This window comes from Gymnogyps californianus, chromosome 1 (genome assembly GCF_018139145.2).
Source record: "Gymnogyps californianus isolate 813 chromosome 1, ASM1813914v2, whole genome shotgun sequence".
Lineage (NCBI taxonomy): Eukaryota > Metazoa > Chordata > Aves > Accipitriformes > Cathartidae > Gymnogyps > Gymnogyps californianus.
The window spans coordinates 85,644,742-85,664,871 of NC_059471.1; the positions used below are offsets into that span (position 1 = coordinate 85,644,742).

Sequence of the window (20,130 nt, forward strand, 5' to 3'; positions counted from 1 at the left end):
ACTTCCCGTTTGTGTGAGCTGAACGTGGTATCATTAGGTCACACTCACGCATTACACATAAATTAATTAAATTAATTAACTTCTATTCTGCCATCTTGTTCCTCATGAGTAGTCCTGTTCCTGGAGCACTGAACTGTGGAAATGACATATTTCCAATTCATGGTAAAGCTATTTTAGCTTTTTCCCATTTTTGAATGTGGGATATATGCCTTTAATATTAGGGCGGAAAAAAATGCAGTCTGAATTAGCAAAACCAAACTTCGGTGTGTTTAGTTTATCAGACTTCGAAGATTATAGGAGAGATGTGGTGAGCCTAAAACAGACAGAAAAACTTTTTTCTTTTCCCTGTGTATAGTTGCTTGATTTGACAAATTACTTCAATGTTTGGGAAACACGGAAAAAACCCTTTGAAAACATTTTTTTGCTATTCATTACATTTCCATTCAATAAGCTGATAATGGAAATAATTTTCTAAATCTGATTGCTAGTCAGTCTAGCAAATAATTTCCTTTATTTTTTTTAAACAGCACAGAAAATAGTAGTAGAAGAATATTTTCTGGTTTTTAGTGTTCTTTCTACTTTATCCTTTTCGTCATTACAGTGGACAAATAATAAATTGGCTAAACACAATTTGTTTTTATATACAGCTCTCAACACACACCAAACCGAGAACATAAGGAATTATAGGTGTATTTTTGCTGACTGAGATAGTTCCTATCAACATTTTTGTTTGCTTCTGTCCTGTAGAAAATAACTTAAAGTCAGTTATTATTGTAATAGACATCCTAAGTATGGGATTACAAGGCCAGCTGTTCTGTCAGATATATGTTCTCAATAGGTTCTGTCCATTATACATGCTGTTAAGATCCCTTGATCATAAAATGTAGAAGTAAATTGTGTGTTACAATTGTTAGACAATATTGGTGTGACGTATGTATACCACTGCTCTCTCTTACTGAAATAAAACAAAGTACTAATTACGTTATTTTCTCTTCTTTCCCCAGGAAGCTACTGACTGCCTAGAAATTAAGAAAGGGTGTGAGAAGTCTGGTTGATCAAGGTGGAATTTTTTTTTTCCAAGATTGCCTTTTGCAAAATCTTTGGACGCTCCCCATTGTGCCATGTTTTGTGGCTCTCGTCGTAAGAGGAATTTGTCTTGATGAAGATTCCTAACATTGGTAATGTGATGAATAAATTTGAGATCCTTGGGGTTGTAGGTGAAGGTAAGTAGTATCTTAATAAAAAATGAATTAGAATTTTATATAGATTTGACTTAGTCCTCTTGATGGTAGTAAGTTTTCATTTGCAAAATATTGCTTATATGCAGATCTTAAGAAACATCAGTTTATTTTCTACAGCTCCTTCTAATTCCATTCTCAGATGGAAGGACAAGTTTGGAAGACAGAAGAAAAGGAAGAGAAATGGGACAGTTTCGTGGTTTTGGGAGTTTTTTTGTTTCGTTTTTTTGAAGTTTACTATATTAATTTCTTTTAGTGATACCAGGGAGGTATAAGTTATCAAACTTCTCTGCAAGTATATTTAAAAAAATAATTTCAGCATTTTAAAATCCATTTACTTTCAAGCAATTTTTGTAAAATTGTTTCAGTGCACAGAAATTTAGTACAGTACCTGTATGTGCAAGTTCTGGATAATAATACTGGGAACAATATTATTTCTATAGTCAGGAGGTGACTGAAGACTGTTTTATCTTGCTGCTTTTTTTTTCTGCTTTGAGATGGTTTATCTCTTTTCTTCTTTGTTTCAGGAGCCTATGGCGTTGTACTTAAATGCAGACACAAGGTAAGTAAATTACTTTAAGTCAGAGATAAATGTTGGTATATGGGTGAAAAAATGACTTTTGAGAACTGAGATGTTACTATGTATGAGATATGGCAGCTGGGGTGGGCTTTTCCTTGCAGTCAGTTATTCAATTTTTTAATTGCAATACTGTCAGAGGAAATGGCTACATCTAGTACCAAACCTTCATTTTTTTGGTGTTTAGTATTTTCTGAAATATATGAAGTATTACTAATGTTTCATTAATCTCAACTAAGAGTTTTTTAAAAAAGAAAAAAAGTTTTGGAATGCAGTTTACATTCAAGCAGTCTCAATTAGAATGTCAAATTAATTGCCAAATACTGCTATATAAGCACTTACCTGTTTGGGGGAGGGGGGGGAGTGGGATCCATGTGGAATTTCTACAGCTGTTGGACAATCAAACTGCAGCAAGAAAGCACTGACTTTTTATGCTTGTTGATTTTAATTTGGAAGAAGAAGAAGTAAAAAAGGGAAGAAAAAACCCTGTTTCAGACAAAAATGAAGTCTGGCAACCTGCCTACACTATTTTAAATAGTGTGTAAGTTGGATGTATCTGAACTTGCTACTCATCAACAGGGAACTCTGACATGAACTACTTTGCTGTCTTTGGAGCTGCAGTGTAGTCATAGAACAAAATAACTTCTACTTCTCTGAAGTAAAACATTTCAGAATCATAGAATGATTCATTTGTATTGATCCTAGAATATATAAAAGTTTTTGTATGTAGTTCATACCTTTTTCTAGAAAAAGTTAACACTGTGCAGAGGGCCTGCGTTCCTGCGGTGGCTTTTAGCATGTACACAGAAGGACTTTCGCACAGGACATATAGTTATATTTGGAGTGACTTACACTATTATACTGACTTAAGTTAAAAAAGGAAAAAAAAAAATTAGAACTTGGAAAGATCCTATCTCAAGCCGAAGCCTTGTCGGGCTTGGGGGAGACTATAACACTCAATAGAATGGCTTTGGTAAATTGGATATTTTTGGATAGTTATGGAATAGTAATTCATGGTGAATAGTTTGAGAGCACCTGGGTAGTGACAATACAGTTTATACTAGGCAGCTCTCTTCTTTATGGAAGGTAACCTCACCAAGACTCAAGAAGTTTCTAGGATTTCCTGCATTGCTGAGTGAAATTTAAGCTCTGCATGTGTTTAGTCATGTCCTCATCCGAAAGAGTTCAGTACTCTTAATAGTATAGTGGCAGGATAATCTGTTGTCTGAGTTCCTATAAGAATACCTTACAGTATACCACATCACTAGAAAGACTTTCCTTTAACAGTGGGAGGTGATTCTTCCTACAGCCTGTGTAAGGACACTGAGTTGCTTGTGAGGATCTAAATTTTTAGGTATTCGCACCATTTTTTTCTGCAGCTTCAAGCTTAATCGAAACAACTGTATTGAAGTTCTAAAACAAAGTGGTATTTATTAAAGCTTCTAGCAAGTGGGTTTACTAAGACCTAGGGTTTCCAGTATTTGGAGAGCTGAAGAAAAGGCAAGGTATGTTGCTATTTTAAGCTTACTGATTTATGATTCCCGCTTACTTAAAACAAGCTGCACCCAGCCTCTAAGAGCAGATGACTTTAGGGGCTATCTGATTTACTAAAAAAGAATAACTATCTAAAAATTAAACTTTGACATGCGTCTTTTTTCCCATCCTTCCCCTGGCTGTTTGGTCATCTTAACGTTTTCCTTTTACGCCTTGGTAAAATATGTTGAGACACCGCGTCCCCCACTCTTTTACAAGGTACTGCACAGGTTCAGAGCAGACACGTCCTGCTTGTTGCCTAGATATACAAGGTTTGTTAAGAAAACATTTGGTAATTGCCACAAGAGTTTAGTTCATGTTTAATTATAGGCATCATAATAAATAGAATTATTTACTAGTTTCTACGTTTTTGATGAATTTAATTATTTTTATTTGGCTTATTCCTTTTAAATGTGGAGGAAAAGTGGCTATAAAGGAAGAGAGTTGGAGGGACAGTATGAATTGGAACTTGAAAATGTGAAGACAGGCTGCCTGTTTGCTCCAGATTTTCATTTACCTTAAGACAGAAAAGATCCAAATTATAGACAGAAATTTTATGGCTCTGATATTAATCATTGACTAGAATGAACGTGATAGAACTGAAGTTGTAGAGGAACACCCTTCTAATGGGAAGGGGAAAGGAGGAAGAAAAGGGGAGAAGCTTCTAATTCCTGTGACATCAAAGATGTTATAAACTAAAGGGGTGGGTTTCAGGTGAGGCCTAAAACCAGCCACTAATTAGCTCAGAATGGGAATTTCTACCAAACCATGATAACAAAGATTGTGCATTAAGAAAAGTTACTTGTATACAAAGGAAGAAAAAAAACATATTGCAGGATGGTATATGTAGTTGTTCTGCTTGATCAAGAACTGTTTTTTAATACAGCTTTCCTACTTGTATAGGAAAATAAAGATTTAATTCACTTTCATGAAGTCTTAACAGAATTACCTGGAAATACAAGGATATGTGGGGTGGTTTTTTTTACTGTTTGGCTGCTGATGGGCATACTTTTTTTTAGTATGGATGAAGAAAGTAAGAAGTTCTTCCACATGATCTGTCTGCAGGAAGCACAGTTAAACTTTGAGTGCATTACATACTAAGTCTATTCGGCACCACATAAGAAGTGCAGAAACAGTATAAAAACTAGAGAATGTTGCAGTATTTTTAATGTATGTATGGTATATACCAGGCCATCCTTGGTCATGTTCCCTCAGCATATACTGCTTCTCTTTTTGTGCAAAGCTAGCAATTATGTCTAAGAATTTGAATGTAGAAGTATTTATATTCATCTTTATAAATAGTGGTAATGTGCCAGGATCAAATTCTCAGCTATTGTAAGTCAATGGTTCTCCTTTGTATTGGTGAGAGGGTAAATTTTGTGTGAAATGAGGAGCTGGGCCCTAATTGCAACAATTTTCTAACGTCTAATCCACTAGTGCTTCAATAAATATGTAGCTTTTTGCCCCAGTGCATTTCATTGGCATGTGTATATGGATTTAAATTGGAGATAATAGCGTAAGGAACAAGTACCTTGTCATTATTATATGTGTTTTTTCTTTGCAAAGGGAACATTATCAGAAAAGCTACAGTAGCTCCTCTAGAATGACTGTGTTTACATTATTATACAGCCTGGTTTTATCACAAATCCTTTATTGCTAATTGTGGTTTGTGCATAAAAATTACTTGTTAATCTTTTTTTTTTTCCTGATGTGAAGCTAATACAAATAATGTTGAGATCAAGCAGATCTGATGTTCTGAAAAGCTTTTTTCTTTTTTTTCTTTTAATGAGAGGACTTTTCATAAGGAAATATACTGGAGTACATTGTGTTTGAAAATACTGGAAATACATTTTATATTCACAAACTATTAAAATAGGCTGTCTTGGCTTATTTACTGGATCTCGGCTATGTTTTCTGAAAAGAAAAGCCACTTGAACAGTTCAGCAGTGTCAGAGGTCATGGCTGAGGAAAAGAGTCGTTGCTTATGTTTAAGACTTGTCAAATATTTGCCCTTAAAATAAAACCTTTACTTTGCAACGTGGGCTTGCAGCTTCATGCAGAGTTATCCTTTGCTATTAGGGACTTAGACACAAATATTAGGAGGACTCTGACATCAGCTACAAAGCTAATAGGACAATATTGTGACTTAAAATCAATAAAATGATAGGAAGGTGCTGTGGGAAAGCCATAGGTGTCCAAAGACAGGCACACTGAAGAAAGAAGCTTAGAGGAAAAAATTAAGCTCAAAGTCAGTGTGAAAAGGGAATGTATTGATATACTGTGAGATAATAAACTGTGTATATAGGGGGAACATTGAACATTGTAGCTGCAAGTAGGAGGAGTTTGTAGAAATGAGGTGAATACATCCTTGGATGACTGAGATAAGTGGAGACTGTGTCGAAGTAGGCAAGATGATGACACTGGAACAGGAGGTGATTCGTTAGAATGAGGCAGAGCTCACCACAGGGCCAGGCTGGAGAGGAAGAAGGATTCATACTAGCAGGCAGTCAAACCATAGCTGTTCTACTAATGCTTTGAAAGCAATGATTCTAACTTCTGCTTTAGTTCCCATCTGCAGAGCATGCACAGTAGTTTGCTTTATCTTACCAGGGTTCCAGGGTTTTATCAATGTTCAGTTGAATGTTTGAGAAGGACGCAGATGCAAGTCTGTGTGGGAAAAAAAAAAAAAAAAAAAGTCATTTTTTTTCTTCAGAGCAGGATTTCATTATCATCCAGTAAATAAGGAATAGACTGCAGCTTAAGAAATGAGCATGAAACACCTAGACACCTAAAGCTGATCATTATATAAATAACAAAGTGTGGTAGCTGATGGGTTTCCACTTTATAGACCTGCTGGTGTGGGGAGCTGGCAGAAACTTGCAGGAAAAAACACTGAAAATATGCGAAAGGGAAGATGCCTATATACATATATCTGTATGTATAAATTTATGGGGATTTTTAAGTTAGCTAGGTGTGCAGGAAGGTGTGTGGTGATGCAAATTCTCTAAAAGCACAGTAGGAGGATTCATCAGTTTCTAGACTTATGCTTTCTTTTGCTATGTGCTGTGTATTATCAGAGTCCTTGGAGCCTGAAGGGGATACAGTTTAATGATTTAGAAATTTAATGCCAGTTGTTCTTATATGTACAACGTCTGCCAAATAAGATGGTTTTTCTGGTCTTTTGCATCAGGAGATGCTGGTCTGTTGTAATCCCAGTAAGAAAGGCACTCCGACTCTGTAAAATGTCATGTAAAGTGCTATTTCTTTACAGTGTTAGCTTTAAAAATGGTACAGGTAATCTTACATCCCTTTAGATGCTGGGAACCTTGAGTTGTGCAGCATCAAATGGGCCTCTGATTGGGGTGCAGCATACTGTGCAGACAGTGTCTGTAAGAAGGGGTTACCTGATTTTCATTATTCAAGTTATTACAGGATTTTCTTATGAGAAAACTCTATTAATCATTTCTACTGTCAAACAGTATGGATGTTCATGTGCAAACTTCTTGCTGTGCTTTTAGATTAAAGGCAAGGCCACGCAGGTGATGTAATTGCAGATGCTGAGTGGGAGCTGCCTGCAGGCTCCTCTGTTACAGCGAGCTGGCTGAGTTTGTCGTGCGGCCAAGGGATTTGTGCAGCGCAGGCTTGGGCTTCCTCAGGTGAACTCTGATGTGGATCACTAACTCCTCGATGTACAATGGTCTTCTGGTCAGGGGGACTTCACATTGTCACTGCCTCTGAGGTTATCATAAGCCTTCACATTCCTATTGGTTCATTGGTCAGTTGCGTCAAGAAATTGCCTTCTGCATCTTCCAAAAATTTCCTGATTGTCTCCATCATGCTGTATTACTCTTGCAGCAGATGTTGGAGTGCTCTAAGTCCTCTGTGAAAACTGGACTTTATTGTAAGGCTTTCCTTAGAAGGCTTTATCTATTTTGCTCTCTTGATCAGGTGCTTTGAAGCAGATGTCCACCCTAATGTCACCTGTGTTGTTCTGTCTTCTAACCCTCATGCAAAAACTTTTGACTTGTTTCTTACGTATTTCAAAGCAAATGTCCATGCATTCAAGCCTCCCTTTCCTTTGCAAGAATCTCCTTGCCTTCTTAGTTCATCCTCCTTAAAATATCCTGAGTCTGTTTGTGGCAGTGCTCCGGTCATGCAAGCTATCCCACCATGTTTTCTGTAATCCTAATGAGTGATTTCATCATCTAGGATGACAGGTAGTTCAGATAGTGCACAGTTATAGAAATATGCGTTGACTCCTAGTTCCTCCCATTTGTTTCCCATGATGCTTGCATTTTGTGTACGGGCACCTGGGACCTGGTCATGCTGTTTTCACAGAGGGAATGAGAGCTTCATACTGACAGAAGATCTGGGATGTCTCTGACATTATCATAAAAACGGAGTTCTGAATTTGCCTGGTAGATGTTAGAGTCCCTTCTCCAACTCATATATCTGCTGATGTTATTGACATTGTCTTACTCTTCTCGCTGGAAATCTGCTAACCCTTCCTTTTATGTTGATGAGTTTCTCTTTAGTGTCAAAATTGAAAGGTAAGTGTACTTGTTTGTAAAAGTTGTGTTTATCTTCAGTGTGTTGTGTTTTCTGACATTCTTGCTTTAGATCTGGCTTTCAAGGTGCCTTAGCTCTCCAGCATGTGTTAAGCCAAGTGCTTGGACTGAAGAATACAGTCTTCATTGCAGTTTATCTTCAGCTTTTTTATGGTATTATTTTCTGTACTGAAATGGATACAACTCTTTTTTCTTTTACTTTGGATTTGACTGATTTGACAGTAGTTCCTGTTTGGATGACTGAGAAATGAAATGATGAGTAAATGAAAAATCTGAGTTCCCAAAATGAGCACAGATTGCTGTCTGCATTTTTTCCCCTCAATGTTATAATTTTTCGTATGATGGAGGTAGTATGAACTGATTTCAGATTTTGACTACTCGCCTAGAGAATGAACTGGTGCTGTCTGGTATTTGAACCCCAGGATACTAGCTGTGCTGATTCAGAAGTTTCTGGTTCTTGGTGTTTTGTATTTCACTAAACTTTTTGTAATACTGTGAGTTAAGAGGAGGTATTTCTATATCTGCTTTTGACAGAGATAGATACTAGATACAATATTGCTATTCAACATTTTAGTGACTGATCTGAAGGTAAATATGAAAGTAGTGCTGTTAGAAGTTATGGAAAACGAACTGCAGTGGTAAGCAATAGAAGATAATAATGCAGAGCATTTAGCATTATGTAGCAAGTGATTCAATTCAGGCAAAGCATATTTCAAATATTTGTATTTCTTCATATACAATTGACTTTCAAAATTAGAACCTTCCAGCAAAATTTGAATTATGTTAGAAGCATTTTGAGCACTCAGTTTTATCATTTCTGAGTAAAGCTGAAAGCTGAGTAATGCATAGACTTTTTCCAGTCTACTACCCTGATATACACAAGAATGGTCATTTTGAGTCAGATGAGTTCAGCTAGCTCAGTGTCTTAAAAGTGACTTTGTTAGAGGTAAACAATGGATTAAGAACAGGGCACAAGGTGTCTAAGATGTCACATGTTCTCTCATTGTTACTATTGCTATCTCGTTGCTGCCTCTATTTGGTTATGTCCTCAAATTTTTTTCTGATCTTTTTCTTTGATTTTTGTATGTAACTAAAAGCAGCTTTGCTACTTTTCTCTACTAATCAAATGTGTTTTGGCTCTGTGGCAAGATTTTTGTTTTTAATCATGGCTGAGGGCAAATCTCTGTGCAGCATACCATTTTCTTTCAGTAATGGCAGCTTACCTATGGAGGATTATTGCACTTAATGCTGTTGTTCCTCAGGCTAAAGCACCAACTCACCGATGTGTTTTTGTGCCAAAACTTGTGTGAAATACATACAGTGAACATGAGACCTGTGTTGAGCTTCTGAAATAAATAGTGTGCCAGTAGTAAATGTTTGCAGTAGTCAGAGTTGAGATCCATCTTGAGTATTATGTGAGGAAAATAGAGCTATTAGGCAAGCTGTAGTGCTGAAAATCGTATTAACTCTTTAATAACCATTTGCTTCAACTTCACCATTAGGCAATGAATAACCTTTTGAATTCCTTACAGAATTCCGGTTTGAAATAGTAGGTATATAGTATTTCTTTCACGGGCTTTCATACTCTGCTTCCATGGCGTTCCCTTGAGTGCAGCAGTGAGAGGCGAGCTTGATCAGTGCTCATTCACTTCAGTTATCACTTTCCTATATGTATATATAAATGACATACAATGAACATCTATAACTGCTTGCTATGCAGGGTAGATGCTAATGTGGTATTGAAAGTCTCTAAAGCTTTCATTTTTCATTGATGCATTGTGGCATTTGTCTATACCTGAACCTCTTCCATAGTCCTCTCAGTTCCCTGTGGCAGGGGGAAACAGACAATCAGATTAGCATTATATTAATATGTTTTAAATGCCATTGATGTCAATGAAGTCGTGATTTATATTAAAGTAAGTGGAAGATTCATATGTGTACTGTTACTGCTCCAAAGATCAGATAGTTGTGCAGAATGGAGGGTAGAAACTAAGTTGCTGAGATCCTACAGGTTGAGAAGACAGCTGACTATTCAGTCTCTCCTCCCTTCCCACCCCCAAGGTGGGCTACGATATTCTCTGTATCACCAGATTGCTGCCTCTTATTTCTTTTTCGCAAAGTCTTGTTCCCAAGTCTCTCTCTGCATTTTTTTTTAAAGAGTTGTTTCATAAGGTAACTCTTAATAAAAACCATTAAAGCACTAATTTTGAGGAAGCTATCCAACTCTAAAATGACATACCCGCTCTGGTGGGAAAAAAAGAATTAGATCTCTGGTGTTGTCCCAGTTTCCTAGAAGTCTGAGTCCTGGGATTAACTCAAGTAAACATTTGTTTTTTCACACTTTTAAGGCTACATAGGATGAGAGGATGAAGTAAGGTAGTCCCAGGTCTCCTTTTGATTGCTTTTGTTGCATTATGTTGTCTTCTGTCTGTTACTTCTGCTATAGATTGCTAAGGTATGCTCTATTTCGAGGATTTTTTTAAATTTGTTTTTATATGAACCCGTGCTATCTTTTTCAGTCATTTCTTTAAGAGGACCTGAGGAGGTTGTACAAAGCAGGCATGAAAATAAATGCATTAAATTTAATGGTTTTCATTATTTGCATTGGTCAGTCTGTAGCCATATAAATGGAATAGTGCTTCTTTGATGTCTGCAGTTGTGTTGTTTCCCTTTGAGTCTTTTATGACAATCCAGACTGCTGTATGAAAGGTCCCTTGTAGGATGCTCCATTCCCTTACCTCCTCCTTTGTGCTTGTCATGTTATGAACCCTGCTCAGATGTGGGTGATATTCAGTATTCAAAATTGACATTCCCTCCCTCCTTTCTCCCCAAAGGCTAATTTAGAAATGAAAGGTGCAGGGGAAAGATGAGAGAGAGATTTCAGAGGGGAGAAACTAACTTGCTGTGGAAGGGGATACTAAGATTTTTTTCAGGTGTGTTGGATTTAAAGCAGTGCAGTGTGAGGGTGTTGCTTTCAGTGCCACAAATTAGGATGGCTTAAATTGGTTTGGCCATTATAACACTGGGTAACAGAATTTCATGCAGCACAAAGCTGGGATGCAGAGAGACCTGATGCTGCAGAAGATCTTCAGAACAGGAAGGGGGAGGGAAAGAAACAGGTGATCACCCTTATACTCCAGTAATGCAGGTAACTGAAGGAGTCATAGAAGCCTGAGTTAAAAATAACGAGAGTGGTTTATCTTACCTTGGGAAGCATATGTAAAATGTGTTACTGATGGTTTTCAATTTAAATTAAGTCAAAGATAAGTAATTTGTTACAGTCACAGTATCTCAGATCAGTATTTCTTTTAGTCACACAGCTTCTTCCTGTTTGTCACACTAATGGCTCTAGATTAACCAGACATCTGTTGCACTTTTTCTTTTGTTTCTGAAAGAAACTGTGTCTTTCTGATAGTCTTTTACATAATATGCTGCATGAATTCCTGCTATGGGTACTGGTTTGACTAAGTGAAAGGTTACTGGTTATGCTGCAAATAACACTTTTCCTTGGAATATTGCCAATAAACAAACATGCTCCTTAGTAGTTGCTGCATACTCCTATCTGCAAATGGATTATATATCGTTACACTTGTAATAATACAGGAATCATATTCAGACCTGCAGCAGTGTGTTCTGTGGCTGCCCCTAATGGCTCTTAATTGCAAACAGCTTGTAGTGCTATATCTCATTCTAATGCACTTGTAAGTGAAATCTTATTTTTAAGTGTAGATGTGATGAGCACACAAAGCAAGACTATCCATACAAATTATTCTTTCTTGCAAAAACTTGAAAATGTTGTGCTGAAAATTAAGTTTAAGAACATGACTACAGTGTTTCTTAGAAGCAGCAGCAGAAGAAATTGAAATAGATGAGAATTTAAGACCTGATGTAGGCTCTTGGATCATTAGGAAAGTAGTGGTGCAGGCTAGGGAATTTATAGTTAATGCAAATTAATATATGGGAGAAGGAATAACATATGGCTAATTATAGCACTACATCTGTAGTAGTATGAACTTGCTTGACTATTGGATTACAGTCTAGTCTTGTCATCAAATTGCAAATTACTGTGTAGCATAATTGATGCAAAGAAAATTGTATTTCTAAATTTTAGGGAAATTGTTTTCCTGTGAGGGATTCTTGTGGACTTCTTCAACTTTTGTAGGACATGTGAGCAGCTCTAAGAGCACTAAGTTAATCACTGAGCTCTTATCGCTCCATGTATTTAAATAAAGGCCAGTAAAATAGAGCACAGTTCAGTGTTTGAGATGATCATTAATGTAGATTATTAAATGTACCATGGTAAAAATGGAATTGGATCATCTGTCTGGCTTTCAAAATTATTTGTAAAAGCCGAGTTGATCTCAAATGTTACTACACTAAAGTGTCTTGAATATACCAATTACATTAACTTATTTTCTTAATTGTTTTTGTGAATTTAAAGCCTTTTTTTAAGCCAGGAGTCCTGGAAAAGGAACATTTGACAGTGCAGGTAAAACATTGACAGTAATAGTGAAAACTTTCCCAGCATTTCACTGTATCTGAAAGCTATAGGCTCTTCTTGGCACATGTATTTTTTCATCAGTAAGGATTACAGTGTGTTTTTAAATAGTAGGTTGTCCTTCTGAATGTCCTGGTTAAAGTAGTTTAATTTTCCATGATTACTCAGTTCTGTGTAACTCCTGATTGGTGGAATGCCCTCCTAAAAGTACAGAAAACTTTCTATTCTTTTTGAATAAAAATTCCTGGAATATGTAACTTCTTTTCAAGTATAGCGGTATTTACTTCTCATTCAAAGTCTGGATAATAATAAAAGGGGAAAAAAAGAAAGTAGTTTCCATTTATAACATGACAGCTGTTTGAAATGTGTACAAATGTGTAAAACTTCATGCAAAGAACTTAATAATTGCACTTACCGTATGTGATGTTTGATCTCAGGTAAAAGCCTAAGGGACTAGACAAGCCTGGCATCAGAGCATGGAGATTAAGAAATTTTGGATACAGTGGGAGGCCAGACAGCTCTAGAACAGAGGCCATTTTGTTAAGACTGCATAGTGCTCAGTCTTTCTTCAACTGGTAGCAGTTGTTACAGGTTTGCACAGAACTGGACGCATTCTTTATGTATCTATCCCTTATATTACAATTCTGAAACTCTCCAGAACACATACTTCTGTTTTGCTATATTTAGCTGCACCTGGACAATAAAGCTCGATGAGTCTGCTGCTTGCTTTTGATAAAGAATAGTCTAATTGTATGCTAGTTTCTCCTGTTCTAAAGGGTATCTATTTAAGCTTCTTCTAGTTTAATAGGAAAACCAGAACATCCTCTGGATTTATAAAGTATTTGCATTTTTATTATATTATCCCTGAATTATTTTAGCTTAGATTGCTAAATTAGACCAATCTTCATGCAAGTCCCTTTTAAATCCTAACACCTTACAACATAATGGCTTAACTTTGCCCATTATGAAAAAATCACCCACTTTATGGAATTCTGTTTTCATTTTTCCAGATGTGTAGCAAAGTGAGGATTTGTTTCTGAACAGCACAGGTAACTCTGTTGGAAACAGATACCAGCATTGCTCTCCAGTTTTTAGTTGCTTGCACCTTAAAAACTTTGATAAAGCATCTTCTGTTTCTTTCTCCATGTGTGTACTAATTTCTGTAGAGTACTGCAGCATAGAAAGATTAGCATAACAAAAGTCAGTGTAAATCTTACGGAAGGGGAAGGTCAATATTTGCAGGCTCTCGCAGTGGAATGAATGTACTCACCAACACCCATTCTTTTGTGATTTCATTCACTTGTATCCTCATACCTGCACTCTTAGAAGTATAAAGGGGTGTGTGTGCCCACGTGGGCAGTATCTGATTTGGGCAATATCTCCAATGTGCAGGATGGAGGACAAGGGTAAGTAGCTGTCAAGTCCCTGCTACATCTCTGGAGTTCCTCTTGGTGGTGATGACAAACTAGTTCTTAGATCTTTTATATACATTTTATGTTTAGAAGTTGTCCATTGTTATGGGATGGTCCTTAGCCTCAATCTTGCTCACTTCAACTTCCATGAGTCTGTTATCTGTTTATCCTTGTTTGGAATTTGTGTTTGAAATGTATGCCTATAATCTGTTTCCCTGATGGGCTAACAGGAGAAAGACTGGTATATGTTATAAGCTGCAACCTTGTTGCCATCCTCCTGTTGTTAGGATGCAGGGTCTGCTTGTGAGTCAGCTGTGCTGCAACCTTCTGGGCTTGGCATAATGTTTTACTCAATTTTACTATTGGAGCACCATCCAGGGAATAGTTTTCTCTGTTATCAATAAAAATTATTCTTGAAACCTTGTTGTGCAGTTTCTTCTCGTGCTTGTGCACGCTTGTGTGCATACTCTCTTAATGCCTCCCCTACTATCCTATTCATACTTACCCTGATCTGTTACATACTTCTGCAGCAGAAACAAGGTGCACAAATGCCTATGTTCTCTGAAGTTTGTTGTTATTCTGTTTTCAGTTCTTAGTATAGAATTGTGCTGCCTTATGGTCAACTGATACTTAGTTGTTCAATAAAATGCTTTGAGAGAGAAAGCTTAGTTTGGGTGCTGCTATATCTCCTAATCTTTCAGTCCACAAATAGTCTTTATAATATTGGGAGGAACTCCTTCCCAAATGTGTGTTATGAAGCATATTTTTACATACAGTTCTCATAACAGAAGATTACTACAGATTCCAGTGTACTGAAAATTAATTGCGAAGCGGTTTTCTTAGACAACCTTGGCTGAACAAGGTTACCATCATTATCAATTTTCCTTTTGGCTGTAGAGAGACTTTTTTTAAAATTGGGAGATTTTCAGGTATAACAGAGGTAGGTGACACTTATAAGTGTAATCATGCACTGAGGTATGGAAAGCCAGAATTCTATAGGACCAAAAAAACTTGGTTGGCTGGTTACACCTACCTCTTCTTTTGACAGTACACATCTTGACCAGGAGGCAAGCTATCTTCTTGAAATCAATTAACATTTCCAACAGAGATGGAGTAATGCCATGTTTATGCACAGAAATATGTTACAGGCAATGCCATCTGCAGAGTGAAGCTGACTAGCTGCTGCTTCTACAGGATCAAATTTCCTGTGACTGTTTGTGTGAAAAATTCATCCAAGTGGTGCGTACCTTTTTTTTCCCCCCTCAAAGCATCAGCTAGTGAAGAATGGTGTTAAGAAATGTATACAAGATAGTATCTGGTGGAATTGCAGCCTGGGCTCTGAACCTGCTCTAATTTTGCAAGTCTTTCATGCTTCCACTGCTATAAATATTGCTGCAGTGCTAAGGGATTGAAACTATTTGGGGAGCAAAAGAGAATCAGTAGGAACTTCACTAGTGACCTTTAGGAAGGCTTAAGAGAGGCCAAACAACATCTATCCCATGGACTCTAGCAGGTTTAAAAAAAAAAAGGGGGGGGGGGGTAGGGGTGGTATTTCTATTTAGAAATTCTGGGATGTAATGCCCCCTTCCTCCAGGTTCCCCAGATTGCATAAAATAGAGACTGCAAACCAGATCTCTCACATTATGTCAGTATCAGAGAAGCAAATCAAGGGAGATCAGTCTGTCTATAGTATTTCTCACTTTCTATTCACTATGGCTCTCAATGAAATTGATAGTTTTTAATTTATATTACTGAAGATGAGCTTCTGTTGCTTGACCAACATCCTTTCAGTTTCACATGTGTACATGTACAGAGCCATGCACAAGTGTATACATACACACATTTATTTAGTTAATGAGTTGCAGCAAGTGGTCTCTTCTGGTCAGTTTTAGAAACTGATACTAGCCCATTCCTTCTGTTGCCTCTTAGCACATTTTTATATGTACTAGTTAGCACACTTATGCTGGTCCTTTTTATGAATATGAGGAGAACGAACACTTGTGCTTCAATATGAAATATGAATGGCAATGATTCTCTTGTTTTATCAAAGTATTTAATAGGAGTGTACAAGTCTTTAACCAAAATCTGAATAAAAGACTTCACAACTGAACTCTTGTGATTATATTTTCTCTGCTTTCACTCACCTCTTTGTCTGAAGATCATGTTTCAGGAACTTTCTGAAAAATTTTCCTCATTGCTAAAGCATCTTGTGCTTTTTCCCTAAACATGTTTGCATAAAGGAAGGCAATCTTTTACCACTTCTGAGCTATTAAAAAAAATAAAAAGTGAAAATGAGGTGTCTGTTTAATTTTGATAGCTCTGTTTCTACAGTGAGCAGTAAGTCCCAGATTTTCCAATGGGAGAACATGTCTTTTCTGAAAATACCTGGCTGGGTATCAGATTGTGAGGGCATAGTTTATTCTTGCAAGAATAAATCTGTGGAAAGACAAAAGTAAAGGAGTAATTAGGGCCAGGGATCTTTTGTCCATGGATTTGTTTGGGTTTTTTCTCTTGATTTTTAGGTTAGGGTAGGTTAACAATTAATGTTCTGCAAGGCCACCTTTTTCTTTTTTGAAGAGGTGGCAATAGTTGTCTATTCACACTGTACTACCTGAATGAAACCTGAGTGAGGAGACTGATTAATTTTTTTCAGTGAGAATTTTAACTGGATTTAGAGTAATTAATGATTCCCTCGTTAACGTTCTTTTATATTACTCATCACACCCAGAGCTTTGGCTATATAGTCTTATATTGTAAAGTCATTAAAAAAAAAAATTTAAAAAAATCACATCCAGAATCATGTTATAATGAAACCAAGTCAGATTTAGTACATTCAAACACAAACGCTAGTCAACAGACTGCTGTTAGAGCTATTGTTTACGCTCTGTACCAGCAGAAGGCTTGCTACTATATCAGTTTACAAAGGACAGAAGGCAACCTTCCTCTGAAGAAGCTTTGTTTTTCGTATCTGCATCTCCTTTAGACCAAGTACTGCAATGAAGCTCCAAGCTTACTTGTACAGTTTTAGCTTCTGGATTTTTGCAGTAATCTTAAATGTTTTGTATCCCCCTAATCAAATCTGAAGTAACAGTACTGTTATTAAATATTAATGAGAAATTTTACTAAGTAAAAGATTTGAAACCTTTACTCCACAAAGAATCCTAAAGCTTTTCCAATTGTTACTTTTTCTTTCACTTCCGTTTAAATGAATCTTTATAGTGCTTTGGAACGGAGAGAAATACAGCTCTAGGAGATCAATCTATAACATACATTCTAAATCCATATTTTTCTTATGACAACCTCTCATGTTAATCTTTGTGCTCTTACTCGACGATCTTATCTGAAACATTCTTCTGGAAGCTTAACATAAGGAAAGGAGCTGCTTCTAATGAGTCTGCCTTTGCAAGTTATTTAAAGCTTTACTGATCTCAGGTAGTACCTTCAATTATACCAGGAAAAGGAAATGCAAAGCTCGTAGCAGAGATATTTATAGCTTCATGAAGATACTCACCAGAGAACATGTACTTGTTCTCTAATGTGCAGGTTAAAGAAGAAGGATGAGCTTCAGAAATTCTGGTCTTGCTGCTAGCTATGCCAGATTGCTTTGTGGGATGTGAGAATTGATGCTGCACAGTTACGTTGGCAATGGAGATGTTCTTACTTCAGTAGCACAGTTGGGAATACTTTATTTGTGTTTCTAGCATGTGTATTACAAACACAATCCAATGGACTGTGATGACATTAATGTAGCAATGGAACTCAGAATACTGATACAGAGAAGGTAATATCTCTGAAGTTACTAGTGTTGACCACTTTCTGAAATGTACCTTAAAAACACGTGCATGCATATAAGTGTGTGCATGCGTGAAAAAATAAAACATACAGACAGAAGGGTTTCAAAGTCAAGTAACTTGGGTGGAATTAATCTCCCCCACTGTTTCAGTGTGTAGGTCTTGCATAACTGATCTCCCTAGTTTATATAAGTTGAGAGAGTCCAATATCTGAAAAGCAGTTCTTACCATCTGGAAATGATTAAAATCAGTAATCTTCTGGCGGAATCTTCTCTCCCTCCCCTGCTTTTACTAGCTGTGGGGAAAGCCTTGACAACGCACATTGGATGTATAACTCTTAACTGGCTAAAGCTAAATGAGGTGGACTCTACCTTAGGAAATATTTGAGGTTTTCTGTAGGTTTATTGAGTCTTTTTAAACACAGAATATATTTGTTCTCAGTTCAAACTTGGCTTTGGAGATTGCTGTTTCTATTTTAGACCTGGAGAAGGGCTTCAATTTCTTTTGTGTGCACCAGTAGTTCTAATAAAAGAACGCTACCTTTTCCCCTCAAATACTGTCTTGTTTATATACACTGTGATAAACTTACTTTTTTGCACATAGTTTTCTAGACTTCTCAAATACAAAATTCATCATGTAACACCATATGGATACCCACGCAGTTGTCACACAGCTGTCAGCTTCTAGTATTTGAGGTGGTGTAGCTAGTAACCTGTTGCCTTCATCCCCCGTGCATACCAGAACGCTGTGGAATGAGACTCATTTGTGGTTTTAGTGGGTTTGCAGCTATTTCTGAATTCTTACCATTCCTCTGCTTTCAGTAAAATTGGCTTCCAGTAAAATTTTAGATGTTCACAGATTCATTTGCTTATTTATTATGCTGGGTTTAATACTAACTTCTGAGTCCAGATCCCTTATCCCAGTTCTCCCTTCCAATCTGTTTTCAGCCTGCATTTGTCTGCTGCCTCTTCCTAGTCTCTTTAGCCCTGGCCCTGAGCTCTTCATTCTGCACTTTTTTTATCCCCTCTCCCCACATATTGTTTCCAGTGTTTGGGACAATAAATTTGGTGAGATCAAGACACTGTTTTCCTTCCACTTTTTCCAAGAAGTATTCATTTGTCACGTCTGGGCAAACTTTCACAGTGAACCCAAATTCTGCATGATATCTTTTTTTTTCCCTGGCTCAAAAGCGCATGAGTTTTGCAAGATCTAAAAGTGGGATGTGTTAGATAGTCTTATTGGTAGGGGCAGTTTTTATTAGAATAGCTTTTTTTAATCTTCCTGGAACTTGTGTGATCTTCAGACTTTTTTCTCCCATTTGAGATATAAGAGAAAATATAATGATCTAGTCATGAGTCTTTGGATGCTGCAGAAACTGCCTGAAATAAGTCCACAAACTCTCTTTCTCAATTTAGCTCCAAAACTGAAAATTCATCTGTAGGAATGCTATTTTTATGAAGACTTAGCTGCCATTTCTTCTTCATCTATTAGTAGTAACAGAAGTCTTCCTTAGGTGCAGATTCCTTTAAATCCTCAATCAAGAAGATTTCTGCTTCTCAAGTTAACTAAATTACCGTGCAACTTGTGTAGAGGCAGCCCTCCCGTTCCTCTGACCTCTGCAACAGTGATCAGTAAAACCTGTATGTGTTTGAGGTATGAATCTTGCCTGCTCTCTTTTTTTTTTAAGCAGTTTGGATTGAATTTTAATCCTTAATGCTATTCTATAAAGAAGAGAAAACCTCTAAAAGGAATGCAGTTTTAAATGCTTGGCAGAGCAAAATGGCAGTTTTCTTAAGAGGCAAGAATTTCTCTCTTATTATCCAAAGAATGCACTGTCTGTATAATCCTAGAGAAGAAAAGGCTGCCTTTCTCTGCAAACCTGAATGTAGAAACTTTGAGAAGAAATGAAGGTGTTCACTGAAACCCATATCAATATACAGACTGGAAAAAACTTCTAAAAAATAGCTAAATTGAAAGGGAAGTAGGAAAGAGCATTGATTTAGGATTCTGTAGACCAGCCATGAGGCTGGTAGGGAAAGAGTCAGAAGTGAGGAGAACTGATCAATAAAACATGAGGAAAAATGATCTTGCTCTATTATAATGCTAAAACAATTTAAAAATTTGAGGACAAGAAAATAGTCCCAACTTGCACCTATAGAGCTTTCCCTGTTACAAGATTGCCCTAGTATTTTGCTTTGATAAGAGCATAATGTCAGCAAAAATATCTCTTGATTGAGGGAAAAAAGCTAGAGGGCAAAAAGATGTCTTTATGTAAATGCCACAAAATCCTTAGGAGAAAAAAAAAAAAAAAATTCTTTCCATAATACTGTTGTCTAATGGAAGAAGTAGCCAAAGAACTGAGGCTAGAAAATACAGGTGGCATTTCCTGTTCAAATTTATCATCCCTTCCCTAGAGAACAACACAAAAATACTATCATTAAAGATCTGAAAGAAGTGAAAGGGATGTTTGTGAGCCGTAGTGCTACTTGAGGAGAATGGAGATACCATATGAC

General features: G+C 36.9%; 1 protein-coding gene across 1 annotated transcript in view; it reads left to right on the forward strand.

Moving 5' to 3' along the window:
* Window positions 1-20,130, forward strand: part of CDKL5 (cyclin dependent kinase like 5) — a 133,770-nt gene that overhangs the window by 51,329 nt on the left and 62,311 nt on the right. The window contains exons 2-3 of the mRNA XM_050899380.1: window positions 1,005-1,223; window positions 1,766-1,800. Of these exons, the coding sequence (XP_050755337.1) occupies window positions 1,160-1,223; window positions 1,766-1,800 (99 nt within the window). The 5' untranslated portion in view covers window positions 1,005-1,159. The remainder of the gene's footprint in view (window positions 1-1,004; window positions 1,224-1,765; window positions 1,801-20,130) is intronic.